We start from the raw sequence: 12,064 nt of genomic DNA, 5'->3' as shown, positions 1-12,064 counted from the left end.
TGGGATCCAATGATAGAATAATACAGCGTGAGAATTCTTTTCTTTGATTTCCCTTGATTCACCAACTCATATTAAACGCACACGACTGCAGTAAGACTGCTTGGATATACTCCGTAGATTCATAACAGTAACCTCAAGTATTGTTGATCCCCCTGAGAAGCAGTAACCTGCTGTGACCACTGTGGGGCAGAGCAGAGTAATTCCTCTGCTGGAGCAAACATTTGAACTTGAGGACCGAGGTAAGAGGAAAACTTGAGGGAAACCCCAAGTTAAAGATGTAGTTAAGAAGACATAATATTCCTCTACAGTCACCAGAACTATTATTTTTAGCAGATTTACACGACCCTGAATTCATAAAACTTGTACTACAGCTGAAACTTAAACTGTGTATATATAAAATGCAATTACTGTCTTGTCAAAACAAAATTATCAAAACAAAAAAAAAAAAAGTCATGGTTAGAAAAGATTAAACCACCTTACAAAACCAGCCAGCACACTTTCTGCTGAATCCATACAGAATCCTACATATAAGTTGAAGGGTTAAATGTGTTGTGTAATTCCATTTGGCTTTGGCAGAGCTCAAAGCGCCAGCAGAAGCCCTGCCTCAGCAGTTTAGCCTGCCCAATAAAGCAGCAGGCTTCTTACCACTGGGACAGTCTGACAACCGCAGCCAGAGACAAGCCCATGCCACTCTGTCCAGCAGTTAGACAGGGAGAGGTCCCAGAACACACACATAGACACATGCACATCCACATACATGCATGAATACACGCATATAGACACAAAAAAAACACAACTAGCATCAGCATTCGCTCTTTTGTAAGCCTTACTTGGAGATGCAAGATGAGCACCATCCCCACACTTTGAGAGTAACTAGGGTGATGGAAATGCATGTTCAGCATTTCATTGTATATGCTCCTCAAAATTGCACACAGTGCGACAGGCCCATGCACACACACAAACCACGAGACCTGACCATCACTTTAGACTTCTGGGGTTTTGGGCCATGGTCCAAGACACTCGCAGGAACACAGGAAATGACATTTCCTACGTTTTGCAGGACACACAGAGAAAGAGAGCAAGCGAGAGAGACAGTCAGAGGGAGAGTGAGTGAGAGAGAGAGTACTGGGAGAGAGTGGGAGTTTCTAAGTGGGAACAGAGCCTTTACTGTTTCATATTACACAGAAAAGAGGAGAAAGAGGAGAAGAATTAATGGTGGGTAAGGGCTCTGGCGGGCTGTGCAGTCAGGCTCTGTTTTGAATGTAGCTGCTTGTGTAAGTGCTGTGCAGTTGTCTGGGTTTATGGATTCGCTGACTGAGGAAAATGTATTTCTCTATAGTGGTCCTTGTCCTGACTAAGGCTCTGGTCACAGGTAAGTTTACCTTGTTTACAGCAATATAAACCAGCAAGAAGGCTAGCAAGAAAGAAAGAACATTTGTTTACTGTAGTAACTCGATCTGTGATTGCGACACTATAAAGTTTTGGTTTAATATGGAACTTTGGTTTAATAAAATTAAACTTACAAAAACAATCATTGGCATAGAAGCATAGTCTCCGCAACAATCAAAATTTGCAAGTGTCTTCAATGTTAATACTTTACTGGTAATTTTGATGTTGTGAACGGTCTCTTACAAACTTGACTTTGAGTAAAGTTAAACCAGCTGTTGAATCTGTGATCACAGAAAACCTCAGTATAATTTCCATTTTGTATGCAAACTGTCAAAAAAGTAGACTTACAACTCCTTCATTCTGCTATATAATCTTTATGTTATGTTCAGTTGTGTATGAAGCTGGTTAGTCAGTTTTCTGCATTTGTTGTCACATTAGTGCGGGACAGACCCTGAAGACCCTAAGGGAGATTCCCCATCTGACACAACAAAAAAATAGCAAAGCAGCATGGGAGACCAGATGGTCCCTGTTATCTTGCCCCGCTTCTCTTTGCCTGTATCGGGTTTTACCATACTGAGGATGAATTTTTGCCACCTGTAGCTTCTTCTCTGCCTGTCTGATCACACATATTGTGTCCAGACTCTGTGTCTCCTCTGAACAGATTTGACCGAGCTGGCATCAGAATAAAACACGGGTGCATCCAGGAAAACAAAATAGTGGCACACAAAGTATGCTGCAGTTCTTGTCTTTCTGAGTCCTTTAGTACTTTTTAGCTATTACAGACAATCTATCATCCAGTTATAAAATGACACATGTAAGTAGAAACAGTGAATAGTTTGAGCTGTGACAGCATAAATCCAACGAGCCACTGTGGGTGTGCATTTAAACTTACTTTGTCTGGATGCTACAATTATGTCTAATTGGCAGGAAATCAAACATCTTGTAAAAATGAACTCAGACTTTTCCATGTGAGGCACATTACCTAGTTAATTACTAATTTAAAAAGCAGGGAGGAGTCACGCAAGCTACTATATCATAGTATTCTGTGAGTCTGCTAATGGTTTGAAAAGAATGCTTTTTAGGGTTTGGATATTATAAATGGATGCTTTTTTTTTTTTTTTAAAGGGGCACATATTCACTATGCAATATGGAAATCTGAAATGAAATTACAAAAATTTTATTTAGTGTGACAGCTCTGTATATAACCTGTACTGTTTGTGTTTTCTCTCAGTAGAAGTATGTCACGCTCTGAATGTGACAGTCACCCCTGGGCCTGTTGTCTTAGTACCAGAGAAAGACAATCTGACACTGTCCTGCCTCGTATCTCAAAGGAAGAGAAGCAGCAGTGTCCTCATTCTTCGCTGGTTCTTCTCCCCTCTTACTGCTCCCACTGTCGGGCCTCCTCCCTCCTTTCCCCCCACCTCAGCCCCTGCCCCAGAGCCCACTCAGTTTCTCATTGTGAAGATGGGCATAAAGAAAATGAAGATCTATGGGAACTACACCCGTCGTTTCCCCCAGCCAAAGTTTCGTCTGCACGAGGAAACAGAGGGAGAGGTGTTCCAGTTGCGGATTCTCCGCGTGATGGAGATGGACCAGGGTTTTTATACCTGTAAAGTTCAGGAGATCCGGAAACACAGAGACACATGGAGAGCATCCTCCAATGGTACCAGCACCACACAGCTGACAGGTAACTAAAAGTATACTTTACGACCCAGTTTTCCAACTGGCTGATAATAGGGCGATGAAGGGATTGGCATGTATCAGTTTTCACTTGCTGATTTTCTCTATTCCTCTTCTTTTAAACTCAGGCATTACTAAACTGGTATTCTCCTTGTGTCAAAATTATTCTCTCTTCAGCCAGATGGGTTAGGTTTAGGGCAGTATTACCAGGCCATTCTCTAGTGCTGACACAGCACTGTGTAGAATGGTCTGACTACACCTCATCTTTCTTCTATGGGTAAAATAAAAGCTTTATATGTCAGCATTTCTTCAGACCAATCCCAGTTATCTTGCACAAGCCTATGACCAGGATGCACTGATGGGGTTTACTCAAAATAATGATGGAGGAATAGTTTTGGTGAAACATTTGCATGCAGAGAGGTATGCGCTGCCATTAAAACGATACTTTACTAAAAATATATTTCACAATCCAAACCTATAGCAAAATTTGACATTTTCAGCATGTAGGTTGCTGCCCAGAGGTTGTTGTTGTTGTTACTGAAGGGCAGGAACATGTATATGGTGGAAGGGGAGGAGAACCTGAATGTAATGCCAACAGCAGGCTTATACCTGCAATCTACATCAGTGTCAGACCAGGGTTAAGGAGGCATCCCCCGGTGTGAAGAGAATGGCAAAAGTGAATAAGGCAGTGAAAAATACAAGTATGGCACTATTTCTCGCAACGTTGGAAGTCTGTCCAGTAACCTTTCAACTTTTGTCACATTAAACACAGAAGAATTTTCTAAAGACCATCTCTAGTGAAAATCAAGTTTGTCATTTTTAACCATGTTAACGTGTCCATATGGTGTGTTTTTTCTATGCTAGAAAAAATATGTGCAAGTATTCTAGCATGACGCATCAAAAACACAGATTCAGACTTCCACGGTTTCTTATATAGCAAACCTAAGGAACCAGTTGTGTCAACTTTCAGGATGGAGCTTTCTGTATCAAAATTCTTAATTAGAATTAATTTCTGGCTTAGTTATGTATAGCTAAATTACATGAGTACAACTTGTCGTATAGAAAAGTTTTACAGTGACTAAGCAGAGTCATCAGTGAGCTGGTGTGCTCAAGCTGCCGTGAGTGGTTAGGGGTGGGTAGAGAGAGGCAAGGACTATATAGATCTGCACATTCTAGAGGAAGCCATGGTGTAGAGTTACAGCTTTAAAGCAGTAAGGGATTATTTCAATAATGTGTAACTGATACACAGAGAAGAGTTTTTTTGGGACAAAATGAACAACCAGACAGATAATTTAATATCAGTTTAACCTTGATTCAAATCTGGCAAAATGGTAAAACCATACATTGTGCCATAGCAATTTATCCTTTCACAAGAAGTGAAGAAAGTCTTGTACCTTTCTATTTTTTATTGTTTCACAACAACAGCCACAGACAAGCAGGAACAGGCGCAACATGGATTTCTGGTTTAATTTCTGTAAAAATGTTCCATGTTCCATGGAATACTCATTTCCAGAGAATTTCCTTAGAGCCACATTTCTTCAACTAAGGTATGCTGCCTGTGTTGTCCCACAATGAAAACAATCAAATAAAGGAAGAGCAACAGATTTCATGAAAAAACAAGGATCAAATAGAAATTTGCACCATGTTTTCTGTGATTCTAGTTTCACTATTTGCAGTAAATGGTGCCCATGTGCTTGAGTATGACCCCTCTCCTGTGGCATTTCCATCTCAAAACAATGAGCTCACACAGCCAAACCACACTCAACAATATCACTCTGTGTGTTTGAGTGTAAGGAGTAAAAGGTAGAGTGTTGCTGAGTTGGCAACGTTGAAAAACTCTGAAACACATGACGTCAGCATTCTGGGTTTACTTTTATGTAAGCCTCAGGAGTAAATTTACTGGAGAATTCAATTGCAACTTACTTTGTGCCAAGGTTCCTGCAGAATTCAACAATAAGAAAACTGAATAAATATGGATAAGGATTAATTTCAATCATGTGCAGTAATAAATTAATTAATTTATATGATGAGTGATCCTTATTTGATTTTAACCAGATTGATCATTTGGGGGATATGATGGAAAAACGGGTTCACTCGAGATTTATGTGGCTTCTATACCTTGCTTTGATGTACCTCCATGTGGCTTTACTACACACCTTTCACTACTTTTTTAATAGAAACGAGGTCGAAGTCAGACAGAGCCATCTGACAACGCCCTGCCCTATATTCAGGGCCCGCTAAGGAAGCCACACAACCTCAGGCATCTCTGACATGCATTGACCGCAGAACCAGAAACACAAGAGCTGACATTATAAGGGTAAACAAAGAGAAAAAAAACTGTAATCCAGGGAACCCCTCAGACTGCAGATTTCAGTCTGCAGACCAGAGAGCAAAGGTTACACCCCACTGAGGTTAAACAACAGAGTTTGCGTAAAGACAGTTTGACCACTGCCTCATCTCTAAATCCTAACAAACCTAATGTAAAGTGCTTTTATGCTGTTTTCTCAAGTGGTAAAATGATTGCGCAATCTGAACTATTAAATTAAAACAGTATTAGACACATTGCTTTGGCTTCAGGTTTATAACCCCTTCAGTTTTTGCAGATGGTTCGCTTTTCCATGTCCTTTCTCCACAGCTGGGGGAAAGCAGATGAGCCTAAATCTGTACCTGATGGTGCTTGGCAGCGTGTATAAATATATATTTTTAATGCATAACTGTGGAACTTTTGGTACACTGTTGGTATTGTGTGGACACATCTGTGGAGCGTGTGTACATTTAATAGCTCCCTAAGCAGCCAACCTGTTGAACTCTGGCTGCTTGCACTGATCAGATGTGGGGTTTAGCTTGTGGTTAACCACAGTGTGATGTGTGGTTTACTCGCATTAGCCTAAACGTTAGGGGCTCACATCATCAAGAGATGCCTGCTAAATGTAGCCGTCGTGTTGTTGGATAAATGTGACTCTGCTCCAAAACTTTATCTTAGGATGTCATTACTTTATATTTTGTGGCAAACAGTGGGTGGACAAAATAACATGTAATTTGTAATTTTGCAGGCACAAATGACATGATAGACTGGCCTGCCCTTGACTAATTGTCATAGCACTGAATTACATGTTTATAACCGTCTCAACAACAATAGTAAGATTTGGGACAGGGCTGTCTTACTGCACTGCATTATTATAAAGCCATTGTCGTTACAGCTCGTTTGTTGGACTGGATGCATATTTTTGAAAAAGATTGCATGTGAAAAGATCAAATTGAAGTGATACACATGAGGCAGTTTTGATATTTTTAGACAGTGTTTTATGTTTGGCCACAACTAAAGTCATTGTGTTGCTCCCACATTAATTATGTAGTATTTAGAGGGAACAGCCAAGACATATTTGACAATTTTGTAGGCAGTTCAGTCGTCTGGAAACAGGCTAGAAGTCAATTAGAGTTAATATCTTATCATTTCTCATTAATACGTATCAACCTGTGTGTAAAAGACATATTAAAATCTCATTATGAAGAGCTGAGACAAAGTAATTTATGTACACAGCCTCTGTTCACTCTCCTCAACCTCGTGCTAAATACCCCTGACCTATACACCCAACCCACAACAGCTTCCCCCTCTGTTGTCTTTTTCTAAGGACACAAAGAAAATTGAAAACATGAAAAGTCAAGTGAGCAACAAAAGGAAGTTGATATGCGGAGCAATGGGGAACCCCCCCCAAACACTGTCCAAGAACAGCAACAGAGTGAGGCCTGTGTGTGCGTGTGTGTGTTTGTGTGTGTATGCGTGTGTGTGTGTTTGTGTGTGTGGTGGGTTTGGCCGATGCGCCAGCAGACTCTCCCTTCATGACAGTGGTTTGGATATTTCAGGAAACCACTGAGGCTGTCTGCTGTATTGGGACAGTGTCCTTAGACATCAGCATTTTACAAAGATACTTAGTCTAGGCACAGTTTTCTGTCCTCTATAGGCAGTTTTTGCTGACTTTCTTAAACTATTGTTTCTCCAGTGCACTTTACCCCTGAGGATGGAAGCAGTGAAGGACCGTGGCTTTTATTTGCAGGTACTGTTTTAATCTCTAGCCCTATTTCTGTGTCGCTTTATTATCTACACGCCTTACTTTGATAATACCACTGTCCTGACGTTTTTTTCTGTCTGTGATTTAGATGTGTATCTGTGTGCTGTGCTGATCTGCTCGCTGGGCTTGTTGTCCATCTTCCTGTTCACACTCGTCCTAACCTGCCAGTACTTCCACAGAAGACACAGGCTCAAAGGTAAAACCATCATTTGTCTTCCTACAGAAACTTCACATTTCTAACTTTATGTTTTAGGTTACCTATTTGAAACAAACCTGTGAAGTCATCATGTGTTTTTCTTCTGCTTTCTCCACAGCCAGTTACCTTCTGGTGAAATGTCCAGAAAGCAGGTATGTGTATGTTGTTTGTTATGAAACAGTATTGAAATAATTAAGTAACCACAGTTAAATGCTCAGTGAAATGTAAACGGCTGAATAATTAAAGATGTATTGCTTAAAAATGACAACTATATGCTGATTAGCTCCTAAAATGTGAAGATTTGTTTCTTTGCTTAGTTCTACATAACGATCAGTTGAATGTCTTTGATTTTGCAATGGTGGTTATTTTAAAACTTAATATTTGACCACATTGTTTTGTGCTTTGAAAAGGTTTGATGGATATTTTCTTCTACATTTTGATAGATATAAATCTAGCAATTTATAGATCACAGAAACAGTAGTAGCAGGCCATCTATTGACAGTTTACCACGCATTGCTTCTGCATTTTTGAAACATTTTTATATATTTTGCTTGAGCATAAAGAAGAAAACAATAGATTAATTAATAATGCAGAGCAGTGTTAGTTGCAGCCCTAATTAAAATGTAATCTCTTCTACTCCATACAGCTCAGGAGAGACTGTAACCAGCTCCAGCAGCTCTTCCAGTTCCTCTCCAAGAACACAAAGGAAAGAATCAAGACAAAAACCTGAAAGAACAGTGATGCCACCAAAACTACCTGAAGATCCACCACTGCACATATCAGCCAAAGGTAAAGAGCTGGTTGTGGCCCTTTATTTCCTTGAACAATAACTTTGCTCATGGATTTTATTGGATTTTGATCATCCAAAAATGTTCACAATCTGGTTCCATTCCCAGCCCTTGTCTTTAAAATTCCAAACACACTGAAAGTATTAGAGTCAGGGGGCTGACAGAGGCCCCAGCTCCAAGAAAAGAAAGAACAGTAAACGATTAGCAAAAACAAAAGCAGAAAACGATACCCCCAGCTTCATTCAACTTCTGTGACAAAAACAGCATAGTTCGAGAGATAGGAGATCAGGAGAAAACAGTCTGAGATTGTAAAAAGCCTGCTGAGTCTATTGTCAAAGGCAAAATCAAAACTGATGCGGAAAATAACTGAATAGAGCTCTTAGTTCTGTTCTAAACAACACCTTGATTGGAAGATAATCTTGACTTCAACCACACAGTCATATCTGCGAGTTTATTCCTCCTGGCTGCGGCTTTGAATCAATTAAGGTTGTCTCTGTTTTTCAGCGCCAGTTGCTGCAAAGAGACCTCAGAAACCCAGAAGGTCGAAGCCAAGGACATCCACTGCTGTAAGTCTCCTCATTCCCTCCCAGAAGAAAAGCCCATAACCTATGTCCACCACTACCATTAAACTCATTTAAGAAACATAAACCCTTAATATCTTTACAATGTATTTATAGTTTTTTGGAAAATATGATTTCTTTTCCATGAGCAGAGTAGTTATTGAGATACATGCAAGAGGGAATTTGTTTCATGACTGCATGATTGTCTACAGGAGTTTATTGCCGTCTCTTCATTCAGTTATGAGCCTGATGATTCTGTTTGGCTTTATTGCTTCTGAAACACAATTATTTATTTAGAGTGCTTCATTGGTTTTATGTCTACGATAAAATGTCAAACAAGTATATACAAAAGAAAACTAGTCAAACTAAGGATCATCAGTATTTGTATTGATGCCGTTCTTGTGATTTTTTTGCACGAACATACTGATTGGATTAGTGCAACTAGGACGATCTGAGGATATTGGACAGGCCTGCTATTGTACCAAATGTTTTCGAGTAAACTGAATGTTCCTGCAAAACCCTGTAAACACATAATGTCTGCAGCTGAGAAGCACAACTATGGAAAGTGGAACAAAACTATTTGCTAAAGATTATTAAATGCAGACAACACGCATTCTTTCTGTGCATCTTTTTTTTCTATAGTAAAATCTAAATCTGTGTTGAGTATATGCAATGCTTTTCTGTTTCGCATTCTCTGCCAACTGAATTCCTTCAATGCGTCTAACCCATTCCCTCCCTTCACCAGCCTCGAGTATCACATGAAGACAGCCTGACGTATGCAGAGCTGGAGCTCGTCAGACCGAGGCTGGAGCCCCCGGCCTCCTCCACTCCTGACCCCGCACCCTGCAACTCGGACACCGTGTACGCTCAGATCCTCTTCCAGGAGAAACAGCTGTAACCATGGCAGCTGGGCGAGGCCAGAATTCATCCCTCCCAGCCGAACCGAGTAGCATCCAAAGGACTATATTTATGAACTATCAGTATGACATTTAGCATTGTTTTTTTGGATGCAAGCATGCCACATCTGTTTGTAAATGAGGGTTTTGTGTTTGCTCTGTGCAGTTTCATTCCAGCACAGCAGTTCTGGGGTCTTTTAATTCTGTTGTTTTGTTTGCTGGCATCACTGGCCTGTGAGCCAGATGTTTATAGAATGCTCTTACCGTTAACTATTTTGTATAAACTCAGGAGACTGTGTGGAAAGAAAATGTTGTCCAGGCTCTCTTACTGCAGTGCCACAAGGCGCTGTAACACTCAGCTTTTTAAATGCATTTGTAGCCCAATTACAGTACTAATACATCATATTAATAAACATGCCTGGGTCTGACATGTAAGGAGTGTAGTCTTTGATTTGCATAAACAGTTTTAAAGCATATCTATAAAGTGGATTGCACTTTGTCAGATTTGTCTGTAATTTGCTGACTAATGGCAAATGAATGTTTTCAATAATCTATCAGAAGAACTGTTTGAAGACTTTCTATGACAAATATGTGAGATTCAAACCACTCACATATTTGTCTGGTAAACTGGGTGACAGTAAGGTTAGCTTAGCATTAAAACAAAAACAGGAGACAGTTTGAATGTCTGCATCTGAAGATGATAAAATCTGTCTCAGCATTTCTAAAGCTCATTATTTGGAAACACAAAAGTTTAAAGACAACCAGCTTCCTGAAACCTCGCCATCATAGGTTTCAAGGTAATCCGTGCAAATTCCATTTTGCTTTTGTATCAATTAAACATTTTGTCAGGAACATTTTGACTTATGCGTCGATGGAAGCAGCAGTTTGGTACCTCAGACAGGCAAATATGTGAGCAATATTAATTTTCTCATCAAACATTTGGCAAGGAAAGATAAAATATAAGCATTTTCCATTTAAATATTCTAATCAAACACCAGTAGGGACAGACACATACTGCTTCTAATTTCAAAGCCTGATCAATGTGGCAAAGGCATAAACAGCAAATATAAATCCTAGAAGCAGCCAACATTACAGGAAAGGTGAAGGGTGTAGGCCATTTTGTGAAGGTCAGTGTGTGAAAAATGGGATGAAGATGGAGGCGTCTGGAGAAAGAGAATGATGCACATCCACACCTTTCTCTTTGGTGAGTGGGAGAGACTGAGAGAGAGAAAGACCATCATCCCCCCACAGTTCAAACTCACTGACTAGGATGAACCCGCTAATGACTACATTTATTCAAATTAGACTAATTGTAATCATGGTTAATAATTAGCTTTACAGTGCATTATAATTGGGTTAGGCTACAAGATGGTTCTGCCTAGGTGCAATAATTTATTTGATTTAATTATTCTGAGGAACCCAATGGTTTGACATTTCATATCATAAAACCAGCGGTGTAGAGAGAATGGAGATGGCCGTTGTCTTTAGAGAAGGTCATTGCTCGCTCTCTGGGAAAATTATGAGGACTATTTTCCACTCTATTAAGCTACTCCACTTAGCACAATTAGCCACACACATAAAGGTTAAAGAGAGAGACCTCTTCCCTTATGATAGAGAAGAGTGGTTCATGTGCATGAGAGTGCAACCGGGAGACGGAAAGCAAACAAGCCTTCACAGTCTCAACAGTCTAGCATTATTAGAATATATGTGCACTGATGTTAGAGTCTTGTTATTTTACTTTTCCTCTGTGAGATTAAGATGAACATTTATAAAAGGGTTAAACTTCACACTGTCTTTCTTCAAATGGGTCAGATTTACCCATGTGTGCTGTCAAGGCCCTGCAGTGATTACAGAGATTGAACACTCTTTTGTGACTAAAAAGACATATTTGTCCTTGGGTAATCATAAAGACACACACAAAAAGCTGTGACAAGCAGAAACAATACCTCAACAAAACCCAAACACATTTCACATCACCCACAACACACACACTTAACGCAGTCACAGTAAACTTTTGGAGAGTAATTGGACAAAAAGAAATAGCAGTCAAATACTCATAAATGCCACATTAGATAGCAAACTGAGAACACATTGCGAAAAACAACAAAGTGAGGCCAGTAAGCTATTCACATCTAACTAAACATCCTGAATTGTTCATGCCAGACATTTACCAAAGCAAAACATTGCAACCCTCATAGCAGAAAATGCTGACTTGTGTGCATGCCATAGTTTTTATAACGGTGGATGCTTGATTTGCAGTTCCTGAAAAACAAACCGCTCCGGCTTTATAATACTATTAAAAGCAACATTTCTCAGGGAATGTTGGCAGAGCATGCATGGATGCTCTTGTTCATCATTCACAATTCCTCTCCTCCTCAGCTTAAATCTGCTCACTTCAACTTCAGGCTTCAGCTGTGGCCCCTTTTAAGATCTGCTAAAGCACTAAGCAAGCATAAATACATTTTCCCTCGTTCATATTCATCCA

The 12,064-nt window shown here is 39.9% G+C and overlaps 1 protein-coding gene across 2 annotated transcripts; it reads left to right on the top strand.

Annotated features, from left to right (window-relative positions):
• The first annotated feature begins 74 nt into the window (after positions 1-74).
• Positions 75-10,007, top strand: vstm4a (V-set and transmembrane domain containing 4a). 2 transcript variants are annotated; one of them, XM_023283701.3, is made up of 8 exons: positions 75-1,372; positions 2,624-3,076; positions 7,071-7,124; positions 7,228-7,335; positions 7,454-7,487; positions 7,982-8,124; positions 8,628-8,689; positions 9,429-10,007. In XM_023283701.3, the coding sequence occupies exons 1-8, from the start codon at positions 1,324-1,326 to the stop codon at positions 9,579-9,581; spliced, it is 1,056 nt and encodes a 351-aa protein (XP_023139469.2). In that variant the 5' UTR covers positions 75-1,323; the 3' UTR covers positions 9,582-10,007. The 2 variants fall into 2 exon arrangements, with proteins under 2 accessions (XP_023139469.2, XP_023139468.2); XM_023283700.3 differs by having other exon boundaries at positions 2,621-3,076.
• The last annotated feature ends 2,057 nt before the right edge of the window (positions 10,008-12,064 follow it).

The sequence above is a fragment of the Amphiprion ocellaris genome, chromosome 16 (genome assembly GCF_022539595.1).
Source record: "Amphiprion ocellaris isolate individual 3 ecotype Okinawa chromosome 16, ASM2253959v1, whole genome shotgun sequence".
NCBI lineage: Eukaryota > Metazoa > Chordata > Actinopteri > Pomacentridae > Amphiprion > Amphiprion ocellaris.
This window is presented reverse-complemented; position numbering and strand designations above follow the sequence as displayed.